General features: G+C 34.2%; 1 protein-coding gene across 2 annotated transcripts in view; it reads left to right on the forward strand.

The window, feature by feature from the left end:
• Positions 1 to 18,329, forward strand: part of baiap3 (BAI1 associated protein 3) — a 129,140-nt gene extending 110,811 nt beyond the window's left edge. For both annotated transcript variants that reach the window (XM_022666661.2, XM_049475946.1), the window contains 8 exons: positions 281 to 360; positions 587 to 695; positions 8,585 to 8,656; positions 8,756 to 8,839; positions 10,170 to 10,290; positions 12,314 to 12,437; positions 13,540 to 13,745; positions 15,646 to 18,329. In XM_022666661.2, the coding sequence (XP_022522382.2) occupies positions 281 to 360; positions 587 to 695; positions 8,585 to 8,656; positions 8,756 to 8,839; positions 10,170 to 10,290; positions 12,314 to 12,437; positions 13,540 to 13,745; positions 15,646 to 15,749 (900 nt within the window). In that variant the 3' untranslated portion in view covers positions 15,750 to 18,329. The remainder of the gene's footprint in view (positions 1 to 280; positions 361 to 586; positions 696 to 8,584; positions 8,657 to 8,755; positions 8,840 to 10,169; positions 10,291 to 12,313; positions 12,438 to 13,539; positions 13,746 to 15,645) is intronic.
• The last annotated feature ends 1,822 nt before the right edge of the window (positions 18,330 to 20,151 follow it).

Consider the following 20,151-nt stretch of genomic DNA (forward strand, 5'->3'; position numbering starts at 1 on the left):
GTATGTCCTGTACATATGCAGTATTGACAATAAAACTACTTGACTTGACTTGACTTGACTTGAATTCTTGTGCAGGACTGACAACATTAAGAAAGTGGTAAATTCATTAACATCCCAACTTTTTATGGAACATTTTACATAAATTAAATTAAATAAATGCAAGAAACAATGTATTTTTTTTCTTAATTTGGCTTTGTACATTGACACTTTTGTACAAATTGTGCATTATAGCAATAATATACAGTAGTAACTATGTGTTTTGTGTTGTAAACCTCTCCAGGCCGTGTCTCCGCTGATGAAATACCTGGATTCCACCTTAGTCATCCTCAGTGAGTCACTGGTGAAGGAGAACCTGGCAAGGTAATTACCTCCACCATGACATAATATTACAGCAGCCTGAGGGCACGGCGTGTAATAACACTGCAGCTGGTGAGAATAGTAAATATCAGTGTGTTTCTCTACTCTGAGTGAATGTGCTGGAGCTCAGCTCATCAGGAATATGATGATGATGATGATGATGATGATGATGATGATGATGATGATGATGATGATGATGATGATTCCTGTTACTCTTCTGGTACCGCAGGGTCCTGCAGAGTCTGTGGGAGCTGGTCCTGAGGATGATCCTGGACTCAGTAGCAGAGAACAGGGGGGTTCAGGTGGAGTTCTACACACGGTTCCAGCACACCATAGAGGTGAGAGAAGACCCAACCCAATAGAGAATGTCTAATCCATGATAAAGTATGTTCTATACAGTAAAGTATGGATATAAATATAGATATACTGAAGCTACCAGAGCTACTATGGCCAAACTCCTATGACAGAATGAGAATAATTGTATTAAAACACTGATTATCTGATATAATTGGTAGTTTGGCTAAAATGTATTTTTTTCCCACAGTGTCCCCTTTTTGCTGTGATTTGTTTTTGAAAATATCTGTAGAAATTGACAAAAGTTTAGTGTTTAGCTAAAAACAGTATTACTATTATTATTAGTAGTAAGAGTAGCATTAATTGTAGAAGAAGTAGTAGTAGTAATTTTAGTAGTAAACCTAATTTTAGTAGTAGTAGTAGTAGTAGTAGTAAATGTAATAGTAGAAGTACTAGTAGTAGTTTTAGTAGTAGTACTAATTTCAATAGTAGTAGTACTAGTAGTAGTTTTAGTAGTAGTAACTTTAATAATAGTTATTTTAGTAGTAGAATAAATATTAGTTACTTTAGTAATTTAATAATAGTAATTTTAGTAGTAGTATAAATATTAGTAGTAGTAATTTTACTAGTAGTAGTTGTAACATGAGTAGTAGTCATTTTAGTAGTAGTATAAATATTAGTAGTAGTAAATTTAGTACTAGTATTTTTAGTAGTAGTAACTTTATTAATATACATTCTAGTAGTAGTATAATATTATTAGAAGTAACTTTAGTGTTAGTAGTAGTAATTTTAGTAGTACTGACTTCAGTAATAAAAATTCTAGTCAAAGTAGTAGTATAAATATTAGTAGTAGTGATGTTAGTAGAAGTAAATGTAGCAGTATTTTTAGTAGTAGTAAATATAGTAGTATAAATCTTAGTTGTAGTAACTTTAGTAGTAGAAATTTTATAAGTAGTAACTTTATTAGTAGTCATTTTAGTAGTAGTATAAATCTTACTAGTAGTTACTTTTATAGTCATAGTAGTAATAACTTAGTAATAGCAGTAACTTTAGTAATAGTAAATTTAGTTGTAGTACAAATATTAGTAGTAGTAATTTTATTATGAGTAACTTTAGTAATAGTAATTTTATTCACAGTATAAAAATAAGTAGTAGTTATTTTAGTAGCAGTAGTAAATATAGTAATAGTAATTTTAGTAGCAATATAAATATTAGCACCAGTAACTTTAGTAGTAGTAGTAATTTTAATAGTATAAGTTTAGTAATAGTATTTTTATTGTAGTATAATTATTATTAGTAGTTACCTTAGTTGTGGTAACTAGTAGTAGTAGTAACTTTAGTAATGGTAATTTTAGTAGTAGTATAAATATTAGTAGTAGTAATTTTAGCAGTAGTATAAATAGTAGTAGTAAATTTCATAGTAGTAAGATTAGTAGTAGTAGTAATATCAGTAGTAGTAGTAATATAAATATTAGTTTATGTAACTTTAGTAGTAGGTATTTTTAGTAGTAGTATACATTTTTGTAGTTGTTACATAAAGAAGTAGTGTAAATATTGGTAGTGGTTACTTTAGTAGTATTACATTTAGTAGCAGTAGTAGTAATTTCAGTACAAGTAGTAGTAATTGTAGTACTAGTAACTTTTATAATAGTAATTTTAGTAGTAGTAGTAATTTTAATAGTAATAGTAATTTTAGTAGTAGAATAAATATTAGTATAGGTAACTTTAGTAGTAGTAGTAAATGTAGTTGTATTAACTTTAGTAGTAGTAGATATATTTAGTAGTAGTAGTCATTTTAGTAGTAATAGTAATTTTAGTAGTAGAATAAATATTAGTATAGGTAACTTTAGTAGTAGTAGTAAATTTAGTTGTATTAACTTTAGTAGTAGTAGATATATTTAGTAGTAGTAGTAATTTTAGTAGTAATAGTAATTTTAGTAGTAGAATAAATATTAGTATAGGTAACTTTAGTAGTAGTAGTAAATTTAGTTGTATTAACTTTAGTAGTAGTAGATATATTTAGTAGTTGTAGTAATTTTAGTAGTAATAGTAATTTTAGTAGTAGAATAAATATTAGTATAGGTAACTTTAGTAGTAGTAGTAAATTTAGTTGTATTAACTTTAGTAGTAGTAGATATATTTAGTAGTAGTATACATTTTTGTAGTTGTTACATAAAGATGTAGTATTACATTTAGTAGCAGTAGTAGTAATTTCAGTACAAGTAGTAGTAATTGTAGTACTAGTAACTTTTGTAATAGTAATTTTAGTAGCAGTAGTAATTTTAGTAATAGAATAAATATTAGTATAGGTAACTTTAGTAGTAGTAGTAAATTTAGTTGCATTAACTTTAGTAGTATCAATATTTGTAGTTGTTACATATATAGTAGTAGTATAAATATTAACAGTGGTAACTTTAGTAGTATTCATTTTAGTAGTAGTAACAATGTTAGTAGTAGTCAGAATAGAGAATGTTGAGTAGTGAAGAGGTAGAGTTACAGGTATACAGTGAATAGTGAATATTTGAGTAATTTTCTAATCCAGATTATGGCAAAAATACAATAGGAAATGAACAATAAAGAAATAATAAAGAAAAGTCTAATTTTTTACACTGAATATGGCTAAAATTAAAATTTTCCCATACTACTACTTTAATCCCTGAGAGCACAGTGAGTCCCTGCTGCCTGTAATCAGTCTGAATCTGTAAATACTGTGATTAAACTCCTGCTTTAATACTTGCGGTTTCCACTCTCAGCATCCATCAGATACTCATCAGTCCTCCTGGCCGTGCGTGTGTTAGGGGAGTCCCCACAAGAATCACAATGTGCGAGTAGCACTATTCCGAGGGACAGGAACTGGCAGGAACGTAGGACAGATTTGCATGAAAAGTCCTGAGATGCTGAGTTGCGTGGGCGAACATGCTGGGCTCCGTATAGCTGCTCTGTTAGCATGGCGTGGATCCCGCGCTGTTTGAAGACTGTTCTCAGGTCTGCTGGAACACAGAGAGGCTTTAATCAGAGACGGGCTGGAGTTCAGGGACGGCTGATAGCAGACAGACGAGGCCTCAGTCCAGATGTTACTGTATCTTTATTACTGCTGGGGTTTTATATCAATTTTAAGTGATTTTTTTGCCAAAAAAATTATATTATTTTCCTGATCGTCCAGATTGTAACGTCCAGCCCTTGCCCTTGTCTCTGTTTTTTTCCCTGTGTGTAAACCTTCTCCCCTGTGTCACACTCTGTGTATCAGTTTAATTCTCTTAATTCTTCTTTCATCATTTGAGGCCATATAAAAAAACAGAATTTTTTATGTAAAAAACAAATTAATTCATAGGTGGGGGTGCTAAGTTACAAGTCCAGCAGTCTAAAGCACTGCCACTATGATCAGTCAAATATCAAAAGTCAGACATTTACTAATTCAGCAATTCACATTACTTCCAAAACACACCCAGAGCATTTGTACATGTTTTTGCAAATTTTGAGCCGAGCAAGGTGTACTTTTCCCGCTGTTCCGATAGCAAAGACATAGTGAAATGCTCTAAATCAAGCTTGCCTACCGATTACTAAAATGGGTAGTAGTAATAGTAATTTTAGTAATAGTATAAATATTAATATAGGTAACTTTAGTAGTAGTAACTTTAGTAGAAGTAGTAATTTTAGTAGTAATAGTAATTTTAGTAATAGTATAAATATTAGTATAGGTAACTTTAGTAGTAGTAACTTTAGTAGAAATAGTAACTTTAGTACTAGTAACTTTAGTAGTAGTATTAATATTTATATAGGTAACTTTAGTAGTAGTAATTTTAGTAGTATTATAAATATTAATATAGGTAACTTAAGTAATAGTAATTTTAGTACTATTATAAATATTAATATAGGTAACTTTAGTAGTAGTAACTTTAGTAGAAGTAGTAATTTTAGTAGTAATAGTAATTTTAGTAATAGTATAAATATTAGTATAGGTAACTGTAGTAGTAGTAACTTTAGTAGAAGTAGTAATTTTAGTAGTAATAGTAATTTTAGTAATAGTATAAATATTAGTATAGGTAACTTTAGTAGTAGTAACTTTAGTAGAAATAGTAATTTTAGTACTAGTAACTTTAGTAGTAGTATAAATATTAGTATAGGTAACTTTAGTAGTAGTAACTTTAGTAGAAATAGTAATTTTAGTACTAGTAACTTTAGTAGTAGTATAAATATTAGTATAGGTAACTTTAGTAGTAGTATAAATATTAGTATAGGTAACTTTAGTAGTAGTATAAATATTAGTATAGGTAACTTTAGTAGTATTATAAAAAATAATCGTGGTAACTTTAATAGGATTAAATTTAATAGTTGTAGTCATAGTTGTAGTCATTTCAGTAGTAGTAGTATAAATCAAGCTAGCCTACAGATTATTAAAATAGGGTGTTTTATTAGGAGATAGCTGGGTCGAATCCCAGTCATTCAGCTTGCCATCAGCTGTCAGAGCCCTGAGAGAGTACAATTGGTGTTGCTCTCTCTGGGTGAGTACAGTCGATTGCGCTCTTTCCCCTCATCACTCCTAGGGTGATGTTGATCAGCACAAGGCTGCGTCTGTGAGCTGATGTATCAGAACCGAGTCGCTACGCTTTCCTCCGAGTTTTCAGATTGTAAGGGGCAGAAATAAAAAAAATTTAAAAAATGGACACAAAGGGCCCAATTTTCACGATCTATAAGTGAGCTGTCAATCATACATTTAGTCTTTGCTATTGTAACGACAGGAAAAGTATGCCTTGTGCATATTTTTTTTTTCTATTTAAACCATTCAGGCAAAAGGCATGAAAATAGACTGTTAGCAGGGTGTAAGATAGCAATGAACACCGCAATGTGTTTTGTGCAGGGGGCCAAAATGGACAACATGAAATAATGACTTTTTTATTTGAATTTAACCTCAAATGGTCAGAAAATAAAACTGACAAATGTTACACTGACCTGTGTGATTCTGTTTAATTTGATTATGTGCATCTCTTTAGTCCCGCCTCTTCTTTGTAATTCCCCTCAGTTCTGTAAAGTCTATAGCCACGCACACTCATCATTAGACCCACGTGTTTCTTGTCTGTGTTCAAGGTTGCCTTTATGGTCTGTTGTGTGTGTTTGTTGGTCTGTTGTTGTGTGTTTGTTGGTTTTTGTGTGTTGTTCTATGTGTACTGGGTTTTTGACAGTGGTGAACCATGAGTATTCGAGCTGTGCCAAGTCCTGCTGGAAAATGAAATCTGCATCTCCATATAAGTTGGTGTTGCATGAAGCATGAAGGGCTGTAAGATTTTGTGGGAAAATACTGCACTGACAACTTTTATGGAGATGCGGATTTCATTTTCCAGCAGGACTTGGCACACTGCCCACACTGCCAAAAGTAACAATTGTTCTTATATAATATTCTAATTTTCTGAGACACAGATTTTTAGGTTTTCATTGGCTGTAAGCTTCATAATCATCAACAATAAAGAGAAATAAATGCTTAAAATAGAGTTTCAACTTTTTCAACTAATTTACTGAAATAAAGTAACTTTTCAATGATATTCTAATATTTTGAGATGCACCTGTAGATACAGTAGATACTTTATTGATTCTAAAGGAAATTTGCATTAGTATGTGATAACACAGCTGAATTAAATTCATGCTATAAACAAACTACAAAATATATATATATATATGTATAAGGATGTATAAAAAAGACTGTGCATTGCATTGATGTGCAAAGAGATGCAAATTACAGTGATACAGTTGGTATGCATAGAGTAATTACTGTATGTACACTGTCAGGCTAATATATCCGGTAGAGCCTGTATGTGTACATAATGCATAATGCATGAACGTGCATAAACACACATATATAAATATATTATCAGAATACTAGAGGAGTGTGTGAGGAGGCATGTTGACAGCAGACAGTCGTGACTTGATTGCTTATAAATAAGACAGTATGACAAATTTATATGAATTAAAGTGATTTATTAGAGATATCAGAAGGCCCTCATGGTTTCCCACTGTTTTCTACTGGATGCCTGGTGATGTTCTTATATATCTCCATGTTTCTTTCATTAACGTGTTTTTGTGTTTCAGTTTCTTGTGTCTGTCCCACCGTTTAGTAGACTCTAATAAAGTCTGGATTTGCACTGACTCCTGCCTCCATGCCTCCACTGTTAAGGCCCACCAGTTAACAGTAGGTGTGGGAATTATAAGGCATCTCAAGATACGATATCATCACGGTACTGTGATTCTGTGATGTCCAATACATGACAAGACAATTCTCTACGATACTTCACAGCCTGTGTTACTGAAGAGGATAAACTATGGATTAATTGGTGTCAGTTTCACAGAATATATATTTTCCAGACTATAAAGCGGATTATGAGGTGCACTATTAATAAATGTATATTTTCTGGTCTATTTATATATATAAGGCGCACCGGATTATAAGGCACATTCAGCGACACTATTAGATAGATAGATAGATAGATAGATAGATAGATAGATAGATAGATAGATAGATAGATAGATAGATAGATAGATAGATAGATAGATAGATAGATAGATAGATAGATAGATAGATAGATAGATAGATAGATAGATAGATAGATAGATAGGTGAGTTTTTAGTGAAGTTTCTCCAGCATTAAGGCTGGGTGCAGCAGCATTAGCTTTAGCATTAGCTGCTAACAGCAGCGTTAGCGGGATGTAAATGCTGCCTGATAGCGCTAGACTAAGGGAACCTTGAGGGTTCCGGTAACCCAGGGCGCTATCAGCTAGCGGTTTGCGGTTTCCACATAGCTTGTTTTAATGCAGCAAACACGCAGACTACAGTACAATATACTCACCTCTAAATGGTGAAAGAGCTAGTGCTGTGGTTAGCAGCTAATGCTAATGCTGCTGCACCCAGCCTTAGTGCTGGAGAAACTTCACTGAGAACTCTTATAACACTTATAACTCTGTACTTCAGCGGAGTGACTTTACTGCTTCTTATTACCTGACTGGTAAAATTCATACATAAGGAGCACCGGATTATAAGGAGCACTGCCGGTTTTTGAGAAAAATTAAGGATTTAACCCTTGTGTGGTGTTCGGGTCTGTGGGACCCGTTTTAATTTTTCATCAAATGGTACTAAAAAAATATTTTTTCTAACTCAAACTCATTGGCATTGGCTAATTTTTTGTGAAAAACATATATCAAAACACATTTTCGATAAACACACACTGCACACCCCCCCCCCCCCCACACACACACATTTATATTACATACAGTATGTTTGGCCAAGGGCTAATAAACATTGCTTCATTTGTAAATTTGAAACTAAACAAATTTTCTACTCATATCTTGAGTTTAATTCATGTTCTTTTACATTTTTTTTTTAAACTAATATAAAAGAGTAGCACTTTTTGAAAGAAATGTAACATAAGAAAGGTAAAGGGCAAATATTAACCATGTAAGCTGTTTATATTGCTTGCAATTTAGGTGAAGCAAGCATGTGTAAAGCATTTTAATGTAAAATTGCTTAATTTTGCTGAATTAAATACAAGTAACAAAGTAAACGAGTAACACAAATATGAACACCTCACAAGGATTTAAGGTGTGCCTTATAGTCTGAAAAATTTGGTTTACTACCCGACAATCTGGGGTATTTATTGAAAAGAACCTGCTTTTGGTCTATAAGCTCAATGAAGGCAGGCTGAGATGATTGATCTGGGAAAAGGGGGCAGACTTTGGCTGCAAATTGAATATTTCTGGGCAGATTTATTTCATGTGTAAAACACTATGGAGTGGATAAACAGTGGCCATGTTTTCTACAGTCATTGTTGTAGAATAATGTGTTGCATCTGCTGTAAGAAGCTCCAATTTGCTTTGTTTCTCGGTGTTTATATTGCATGAATTTAGAATTTTAGCTGAAAGATATTGTTTTAATAAGTAATTTCCCTCAGACTCTGGTGCGGTTCTTCCACGCTGATGGTGAAGGGCTGCTCCTGGAGGATCTGAAGAGTGGAGACTACAAGGTAAAGTAACAAATAGACAATTATTTTCTACTTTAAACCAATTCTAGCCAGTTTAGTGACCGCTGAGAACTGACCGGCTCCCCGTGTGCTGTGTTCCAGTCCCTGGAGGAGGAGCTGAAGCTGAACAAGTGCTCGTCGTTCGAGCTGATCGAGCAGTACTTCCTGGAGAAGATCTCTCAGCAGGTATCCTGCAGCCTGCTGCGCTCTGCCTCCAGTCCTGCAGAGAGAGGAGGTGTTGATTGGGAGCTGAGATATCACAAAGACTTCACTTCCTCTGCTGATTAGAAGTTTACACCACTCATTTCCACCTCGCCTCAGACGTGTTTTGCACCGATCGGCCTCTTAGTCACTCATCCGCCACCGGAGGAAGTCACTTACTCGATGTTTAGCTGGGTCTGAAGCAGCTAAACTTTATGTATTAGTTAAGATCAGCAGAATTATCATGCATTAACCCTTAGAACCCTACAGACGGATTTTCCGTCCAAAATCTCACCTTGTGTTCTCAGCTTAATTACTCAGGAATCCCTTCACACATAAACATAATCCATATATGGTTAAAAAGGGCAGAGCTTACTCTTTCTAAAAATAGTGATCACATCCCAGTGCGGTAAAGCTAAATCTACAAGAAACCCACTGAGAATAAAACACCTAAAAAAGTGAGAAAAAAATCTCCTTCCCCAACCAATTTTGAATATTTACCTTTAGTGCTTTAAACATATTTATATGATGTTTCAAACCAAATAATATCAGTTAATGACTCAGTAAAAGTGTCCACAGAAAAACAAAGTGTGAAACTACCTGCTTTACTCTAGAAACTAAAGCTAGGTATGGTGTGTGCACTACTTTATATAGTTTTTCTATTTTATTTGCACATTTTTACTAAGTAGTTATTTTGTCCTAAACATTTTTATTTATTTAGACTAAAAAGTTTACATTTTTGTGTGTCCTGATTAAAATACTGAAAGGCATAGGCTGCTCTGAGTGTCAGGTTTTTAGTATCTACATGTATCCTAGAGGTGTGATTATTGATTATCAAGAAAAATAAATCCACCTGATGCTGTTTCTCCATGTATTTTGTCAAAGTAATAATTAATAAGCCATGTAATGAACTCAAATCATCAATATGCTTATGCTTTCAACTCATAAACACTCTAGTCTAACCATTTTTGAAAATATATCTTAGATGTGAATATATTTAACGTCTATACATTCAAAAATAAGTAAAAAAAAAACAGGTGTTTGGTAAAATTTTGACCAAAACATAAAACATGATCAGTTCCAGGAAAATATAACAATTCTGCTTCCTTTTACATTTTAAATGATTATATTTTTGAGCAGCCGTATGTCTTCTGGAGTAAAAGAGATCAGGACATGTGTCTGTCTGATATAATTACTGTGTTATAAGACATGAAAGAGGTTTAAAGGGTTAAAATAAACTCATTTTTAGCCAAAATAAGAATTCCAAATTGCACCAACAAAAGAACTCAACAAGAGCCTGCTTTATATCTTCCAGAGAATCCTGAAGCACAGTCGCTTTGGCCGCATTAGTGTGAAATGTTACTACGACGCCCCCGAGCAGAGACTCACTGTGGAAATACTGCACGCCGCTGACCTCATCGCCCTCGATGCTAACGGTGAGCCTGGAGAAGATTTCACATGATCATACTTTGGTGTGCAAAACTGACCTCGGGTTCTGCTTAGAACTAATAGAATTACTTAACCCTTGTGTGGTGTTCGGGTCTGTGGGACCCGTTTTCATTTTTCATCAAATGATACTAAAAAAATATTTTTTCTAACTCAAACTCATTGGCATTGGCTCATTTTTTGTGAAAAACATATATCAAAACACATTTTCGATAAACACACACTGTACACCCCCCCCCCCCCCACACACACACACATTTATATTACATACAGTATGTTTGGCCAAGGGCTAATAAACTTTGCTTCATTTGTAAATTTGAAACTAAACAAATGTTCTACTCATATCTTGAGTTTAATTCATTTTCTTTTACATTTTATTAAAAAACTAATAAAAAAAGAGTAGCACTTTTTGAAAGAAATGTACCATAAGAAAGGTAAAGGGCGAATATTAAGTAAACGAGTAACAAACATATGAACACCACACAAGGGTTAAAGAAACAGAGATCATTGTAATGTAACAGAGCATGTGGAACAAAGGTGTAAAAAGTATCTTCATTCATTACTCTGTAGGTAGAAGTATATTTTAGATAAAAAAAAATAATATAATTAAAACTTCTGTAGAAGTTGAAAAAGTAAAACTTAAAAAAAAAGCTTTTTACTATTTAAGTAAAAGTGTTTAAAAAAGTACTGGTTTCAAAACTACTTAAAGTATAAAAGTAAAGTGGTACCACTTTAAAATAAGACTACCTTTATAAAGGGTTTATAAATGGTTTACAATTAGTTTATTAATGGTTACTAATTAGGTTGTAAATGCCTTAAAAATCATTAATAATCAGTTATAACACACACGTAGAAAGGGCAACAATATAGACGGCTGTGTAATATAGTTCACTATTTGGCAAACAACAGGTCATTGTTGCCCTTTCTACGTATGTGTTATAACTGATTATTAATGATTTTTAAGGCATTTACAATCTAATTAGTAACAATTAATAAACTAATTGTAAACCATTTATAAACCCTTTATAAAGGAAGTCTTATTATAAAGTGGTACCAGTAAAAGTGATGTAAGGAGAAAAAATTAAAGGCATTAAGTCCAAAAGCTTAGGCCACGCCCACAAAGATATTATAATACAGAAAAAAAAAATCTCTATTCTGCCAGATCTAAAACTAATTGCACTATTATTACTGTCTCCCTACCCAAAAATACAAAAAAAAAAAACTAGCAAAATGCTAACATTTTGTTGTGATTAATACAGTTGATTGACACCGCTAAGATAAATACAGTAAAATTAAATGTTGCCAAACAAACACTGATTTTGATCTTTCATTTAAATTTAAATACCCATAGTTAAAAATACAGCTCTGGAAAAAATAAGAGCCCACTTAAAAATTATGAGTTTCTTTGATTTTACCAAATTGAAAAACTCTGGAATATAATCAAGAGGAAGATGGATGATCACAAGCCATCAAACCAAACTGAACTGCTTGATTTTTTGCACCAGGAGTAAAGGCATAAAGTTATCCAAAAGCAGTGTGTAAGACTGGTGGAGGAGAACATGATGCCAAGATGCCTTAAAAAAACTGTGATTAAAAAACAGGGTTATTCCACCAAAAATTGATTTCTGAACTCTTAAAACTCTTAAATAATGCAAAGTTTTCTTTGCATTATTTGAGGTCTGCATCATTATTTCAGCCATTTCTCTTTTTCTGCAAATACATGCTCTAAATGACAATATTTTTATTTGGAATTTGGGAGAAATGTTGTCTGTAGTTTATAGAATAAAACAACAATGTTCATTTTACTCAAACATAAACCTATAAATAGCAAAATCAGAGAAACTGAAGTAGACACCGATACCATTAATTAGAATATGTTGTCCCCTTTTAACTGAAGAACACTACTACTTTTAATTTAAAACAAAAATACATCTTGAGGACTGCTGCTTTCTAAACCTAATTATTACCTTTATGTCTCATGGTATCATTACTCTCCTGTTTGTCCTCCATTAGGGTTGAGTGATCCCTTCGTCATAGTGGAGCTCTGTCCTCATCACCTCTTCCCCAACGCCCGGAGTCAGCGCACTCAAGTCAAGCTGAAAACCCTGCACCCCGTGTTTGATGAGCTCTTCTACTTGTGAGTGATCCTGACTAAAGAACTGGACATCTTCTCTATTATATAAAGTGCAACTACCAGTCTGCTGCATGTTCAGCATCTCAAAACATTAGAATATCATTGATTTTGATTTCAGTTCAAACTCATATATTATATAGATGTATTAAGCACAGAGTGATCTATTTTAAGTGTTTATTATGTAAAATAGAATATTATATAAGAACAATCGGTACTTTTGGCAGTGTGGGCAGTGCGCCAAGTCCTGCTGGAAAATGAAATCCGCATCTCCATAAAAGTTGTCAGTTGACTTGATATAAAACACAGTGGATCAACACCAGCAGATGACATGTCTCTCTTTATCCAAACCATCACTGATTGGTGGAAACTTCACACTAGACCTCAAGCAGTTTGGACTGTGTGTCTCTCCACTCTTCCTCCAGACTCTGATCCCTTGATTTACAAATGAAATGTTAAATTTACTGATGATCAGTGATGGTTTGGAGAGACATGTCATCTGCTGGTGTTGATCCACTGTGTTTTATTATCAAGTCTAAAGTCAGTGCAGTTTTGTTTTCCCACAAAATCTTACAGCACTTCATGCTTCTTCCCTCTGCTGAAAACAACTTTTATAGAGATGAGGATTTCATTTTCCAGCAGGACTTGGCACACTGCCCACACTGATGCCAAAAGTACCATAATATTCTAATTTTCTGAGACACTGATTTTTGGGTTAATTATTGGCTTGCATTACATCACTCTGTGTGTAATACATCTATATAATATATGATTTTCACATTTTGAAATGAATTACTGAAATAAAGTAACTTTTCATGGATATTCTAATTATTTGATATGCACTAGTAAATAAATTTCACAAGGAATGCTAATTTAAGAATATATATACAATCTCTAATATAGGACCCTGATAGTAATCATTTTTCATGCTTTGTGTTTTAGTAAACAAATTTGCTCTTTGATTTGTCATCTTTAATAAATTATTCCCTTACGTGTGCTACTGTTCACCAGTTAACAGCAATTTTATTGTATGTACTTATTTACAATCATTTGAAGACAGGTAGAAGAGCCTCCTCTGATCCCTGATCTCTGATTGGTCTCTCCACAGTCATGTGAGTCCTGAGCAGTACAGACACAGGTTTGCCTGCCTCACCTTCACTGTGATGGATTATGATTGGCTGTCCACCAATGATTTCGCCGGGGAGGCGGTGGCTCCTCTGAGTGACTTCTGCTGGCCGGGCCGACCCAACGCCACCCCGGCCGGGAAGAATGTGCAGCCTTTCATCTTACACCTGTCCCGCCAGAAACCCAGCGGTACACACCTCCCCTTACACACACACACACACACACACACACAAACACACACTGAGTACTAACAAAATAATCTATATGTATATGTATAATCTTATCCCTTGCCCTGAAAAAAAAATGATGAGTAAAATTTAATTTAAAAAAGTTTTGCAACTTTCTGCATTTGCTTTTTTTAAGTAAATTTAATTTCAGATACATTTTAGTAAACTTTACTTAATTTCTGCATACAATATTACCTAAGTACAATTACTTAATTTATACAATTTTACTCATCAATCATTTATGATACATAACATATTATAATTCCTGAAATTTAAATATTTTTAGTTAAAACACACAAATTACACTGTGTCAACATATGGATGGCATGTAATACATTCTTTTTGGTATACTTATAATACATGCCATCCATGTGTTGAATACATGTTTTAACTAAAAATATTTAACATCTTGATCTCCAGAACTATTTTTTCGACTGACAAGACAAATGTGGAGCTTTTTGGAAGGTGTGTGTTTTCTGTTACATCTGGCGTAAAACTATAAAACACATAATTTCAGAAAAAGAACATCATACTGAACATAGTAAAACATGGTGGTGGTAGTGTGTGTGTGTGTGTGTGTGTGTGTGATGGTCAGACTATATCAGACTATAGTGAAGGAGAATTGAATATCCAGTCATCTGTTCATGACCTCAAGCTCAGGTGTACTTGGGTTCTGCAGCAGGACAATGACCCAAAGCACACAAACAAAAAGTCCACCTCTGAATGACTTAAAAAAACACTAAATGAAGGTTTAGGAGTGATCTTGTTAAAGTCTGATTGAGATTCTGTGGATGATCTTAAATCTTAAAGGACGTTCATGCTGGAAAATCCTCCAATGTGTCTAAATTAAAACAATTCTGTAAAGAAGAGTGGAACTAAATTCCTCCACAGAGATGGGAAAGACACTTTTTCAGTTATCGGTAAAGCTTGATTATAGTTGTTGCTGCCAAGAGTAACACAACCCAATCAATAGGTTTACGTGGAAATATTTTTCAAACAGGGCTAGATTAGTTTGACTAGAATTTTGTTTTATTATATATATATATATATATATATATATATATATATATATATATATATATATATATATATATATATATATATATATATATAATAAACATAAAAGACCACTTAAAAACCTCTGGAATATAATCAAGAGGAAGATGGATGATCACAAGCCATCAAACCACCAAACTGAACTGCTTGAATTTTTGCACCAGGAGTAAAGCAGCATAAAGTTATCCAAAAGCAGTGTGTAAGACTGGTGGAGGAGAACATGATGCCAAGATGCATGAAAACTATTTCCGCTATTTCTCATTTTCTGTAAATAAATGTTCTAAATGACAATATTTGTATTTGGAATTTGGGAGAAATGTTGTCAGTAGTTTATAGAATAAAACAACAATGTTCATTTTACTCAAATATAAACCTATAAATAGCAAAATCAGAGAAACTGATTCAGAAACTGAAGTGTTCTCTTCATTTTTTTCCAGAGCTTTATATTTTTTGCCTGATATTAAAATGTTTCTAAATCTAAAAATATATAAATATACTAGTTATTCATTAAAAAAGGCTTAGTTAATAAGCAGCTCACCCCTTTAGTGTATAGTGTAGCTCTCCTTATCATTTTTTCATATCACACTGCATGTATTTATTCATATCGGTGTCACAATCAAATACCAATTACTGCAGCTTCCTAAAGTACAGCAGATTTCCTCATAACCTGTCAGACTTCTCTCCCTTTTCCCTGAATGGAAATCCAATTACAGTGTGATTCCCAGCAAACAGCCTTCCTATTAAGAGCTTATTTACAGTGAGTCCCTCTGGATTCCACCCTCACCCAATCTGTTTTCCTGATCCAGAGAAACCCATCATGAAGATGCTGGAGGCGAGGACAGGAGACCGCGAGGCTCAGGAGTTCGTGCGGAGGCTGAAGGAGATCGAGAAGTCGATGGAGGAGGAGTGATTTTGGCGCCGGTGGTACTCACTATTTCCAGTGTGCTTTTCTACCTGTTGTACTATGTTTGCTATTTAAAGACGAAACTCTTTTGAATGTGTGATTTTAACTGTCGTCCAGAGAAAAACTACTAAGTGAATTATATGAAGACTCTGTTTAAAGATCAGTATTTTGTCGCCGTTCAGCACTTTCCGTGCTGCGTTTTAATGTTTCGGCTCACCAAAGGAGCTTGTGGGCATGATATGAATTTAACGATAGTATATTTTGAAGTATGTTTAGTTGGTTCTTCGTCCGATTAGATTTGAAACGTTATATTGAGGTGCAGTTTCCTGTGACTTGAAGTCTAGGGATATGTTCGTATGGAAGGTGGAACGGTGTCCCAAATCTGATTTATTTATTTATTTATTTTTTACCAAATCCAAGGTTTCTAATACTGCTTTCCTGGCACTTTCTGAAACGGAGAGCAGCGCTTCACGTGAAGTTTCGGTTTCATTTTTGCCAGCATCATAGTGAATATCATCGGCTTCCTTTTAATACTACAGTGCCAAACTGTTCTTATCACTTTTCCACATGGAAACAATTTGGCTCCATTGTGGAGCCAGAGAACCATTCAGTTCAGTTCAAGGACTAAATGATGTAGAAATGCACTGATTGGCTAGCTGGGCTCTGTGTCCACTGGCACTTAAATGAGAACTCTGGAGTATAATTGGCTTTTGGTGCAGTAAAGCATGATAAATAGAGTACTAACCTTTGTTGAATATCCCAACTCCGCTCTCCCACAGCTTTCTGAGATCCAGTAATTGTGCTTTTTGCCCAGCACTCTGTATAACGGCTGTACCAGGGCATATTTTGCCCCGATAAATCGCTTTTTGCACCGTTATCCAGTTGCTCAAAGTAGCTCCACACCTCATTGCTAGAATCCAGAGAGCTCTCACATTTAAAACGAGGCATTAATGACTTAAGAAGTGAACAAGAACCTTATTAAAACCACTGTTCACAATCCCATTGCGCTTCTTTGTAGCTCCAGGCTAATAACAGGACGGCATGCACTACCTGGTCCTACTTTAGCAACACAGCAAATAGAAAAAGAAACCGTAGCCAATGCAGAATGGCACAGCCCTGCAGTGGACAAGAGGTTAGGGTATTCCAATCGTTGACAGCTCTGCTGATTTCAGAGAATGCTTTAAAGCTTGCTTTAGTGCTTTTTACGCTTTTCATCTTTCTTTGGATGCTGCAGCAGCGCCCTTTTCTGGTTACGTTTAGCCATTTCTTTTAAAATTTCTTTTTAAGCATGGAAATTTGAATATCATTTCACTAACTAACAAAATGTGAAACTCATATATTATATAGATGTATTAAAATCACAGAGTGATCTATTTTAAGTGTTTATTTCTTTTATTGTTGATGATCATGGCTTACAGCCAATGAAAACCCAAAAATCAAGTCCTGCTGGAAAATGAAATCTGCATTTCCATAAAAGTTGTCAGTAACAGAGGGAAGCATGAAGTGCTGTAAGATTTTGTGGGAAAACAAAACTGCACTGACTTTAGACTTGATAATAAAACACTAAATTAACGGTCTAAGCTGCTTGAGGTCTAGTGTGAATTTTCCACCAATCAGTGATGGTTTGGGGGCTATATCATCTGCTGGTCTTTGTGATGTGGATTTCATTTTCCAGCAGGATTTGGCACAGTGCCAACACTGCCAAAAGTACCAATTGGTCTTATATGATATTCTAATTTTTGTATCTCCATCAACAATAAAATAATTAAACCCTTAAAATAGATCACCCTGCCTGTAATAAATTTATATAATATATAAAGTTTCACTTTTTGAACTGAATTATTGACATAAAGTAACTTTTCTATGGTATTCTAATTTTTTTTTAAAGTATTAGTATTTATTTGTGAGGTCTGTTGCCACACTATCCACAGAAACAACTGAATCCCTCATTCGCTACTATTTTCCATTTTCTCTTCTTCTTAGTGCATAATTGTGAATGTCGAGTTGATGCAACTGATGCAACTGCTGCATATCGGATATGTATCAGATTTAAAAGAGATCAGATTTGGGACACTTTTACTTCCTGTATGAACATAAGCCTAAGATAAGATGCTTTATAAAGTGGGAGGAGCTGCGCGGGTCTGTTTACTTACTTTCCGAAACGGTTTACAGCAAATACTCACAAACAAAAAAAGGCAAGTTTCATAGAATTTCTATACACTGCAGGTTTTTTGCCTTTGTAGCAAAGAGGAGGAGCAAGACACGACCGTGACGAACAGCTTGTACAATTTCACAGTGTTTTACAATATTGATCCAGTCTGTTACGGGAAAAAAAAACGCTTTCGTAAATCTTCTTCTTCTTCTTCTTCTTCTATCTGAAACTGTGAACGTTATGCATTTATTCTTGAATCCCACTGGGCTGTGTTGAGAATGTTACTGTAGCATTCCTGTGAGACCTTGTCTTTCTTAACGAATGTTCGTTTATGCTAAGTGGTTCTTCAATTTAACGGGTTCGATGTTGAGATGGTTCTCCCTCCTTTTGTCCCCTTTTGTTTTAATACTGGTAATGCAGCCTTCGGTACACTTCAGATTGATTGAATGATTTAACTGGGCTGGGGAATGTAGAAACACTCACTAAGCACTTTATTAGGTAGTATACTCACCTTGCTAGTACCGGGTTGGACCCCCTTTTGCCTTCAGAACTGCCTTAATCCTTCGTGGCACAGATTCAACAAGGTAGGGGAGAGTGGGGTGATTTGTGCCAGTTTTTACTTAAAGTGACTTTTGTGCAGATTAAATTCAGCCGTGGTTTTATGTTTTTTTGGATACAATCTGGGTTAGCACCCAAACATCCCTTTCAGACAGCTTCCTCTTACAGCGTCCACAGTTAATCCTGTTGGATGTGGTCGGTCCTTTTTGGTGGTATCCTGACATTACCCTGGATACCGTGGCTCTTGATACATCACAAAGACTTCTTTTAGATGGCTGAATCCAGTAGAACACCTTGGGATGTGGTAGAAAAGTAGTTTAACAGTATTAATTACTCCTGCTGGGAACATGAAAAATGACCTCAAATGCTTTTTTTTAATAGTAAAAGTAAGTCCAAGCTGGTATTGGTATATTGTGTAGTGTTCCTAATAAAGTGCTCACTGAGTGTAATTGGCTCCAGTTAAGCTTAATTAGCTTTAATTTCCTTTTCCTGTGATTTATTCTGAAGGATCTTTCAACTTTAAAACACTTGTTTTCTTTTTTTGTTTTAACTTTTTTATTTATTAATTTGTTTATTTTTTTATTTCTGATGGATGCATCAAAAGAACTTGACTGACTTAATATCACTGTTTTTTTGTTATATACAGTTATTATCCTCATATTATGACCATCTTCTTGTTTCTACACTGGCTGTCCATCTCTCCAGCTCCACTGATCATATATATATATATATATATAGCTAATATAATTATTATTATTATTATTATTATTATTATTATTATTATTATTATTATTATTATTTGGGTAGTGGGTCTTTATTCTCAGCACTGCAGTGATTAGCACTGATTAGCATGGTGGTGGTGTATGAGGTGTTAGTAAGTGCTGGTACGAGTGGATCAGACACTATATCAGTGAGTATTGAAGAACAGGGTGAAAGATGGAGGATAATAATAAAGTATGTACAGTCTGAAATAATAGAAACAAAGGGCCCTATTTTAGCAATCTATAGGTTAGCCATCAACCGTGTGCACCATTCATCTTGATTTAAGGGATGTCAGTGTGACTTTGCTATCATAAAAGCAGGAAAAGTACACCTTGTGTGGCTTGAAAATGCATGGACAAATACAAGAGAGCATGTGCAGTAAGCCTGCATTATCTTGGCTTGACTGTTGTCTAGGTTGTATTCAGTCAGCGGCGCACCTGTGTTTTCCGTTGCCAAAATAGCAATACACCAAAAATGTACCCATTGGTGGAGATATAGAGTCAAAAGTCATGAAAATAGACTGTTGACAGGGTGTAAGATAGCAATGAGCATCTTAAAGCACCTTGCACAGTGTGTAAGATAATGTCTAAAGTGTCCTACTAGTGTGTCTTAAAAAATGTAAAGAAAATCAATGAAAAGTTATGTTTCAGTAATTCAGTTGAAAATGTGAAACTTATATTTTATATAGATGAATTACATACATAGTGATCTATTTTAAGTGTTTAATTATTTTATTGTTGATGATTATGGTTTACAGCCAATGAAAACCCAAAATTAGTGTCTCAGAAAATTTGAATATTATATAAGACCAAATGGTACTTTTCACAGCGTGGGCAGTGTGCCAAATCCTGCTGAAAAATGAAATCCGCATCTCCATAAAAGTTGTCAGTAGCAGAGAGAAGCATGAAGTGCTGTAAGATTTTGTGGGAAAACAAA

Source organism: Astyanax mexicanus, chromosome 3 (assembly GCF_023375975.1).
Source record: "Astyanax mexicanus isolate ESR-SI-001 chromosome 3, AstMex3_surface, whole genome shotgun sequence".
Classification (NCBI taxonomy): domain Eukaryota; kingdom Metazoa; phylum Chordata; class Actinopteri; order Characiformes; family Acestrorhamphidae; genus Astyanax; species Astyanax mexicanus.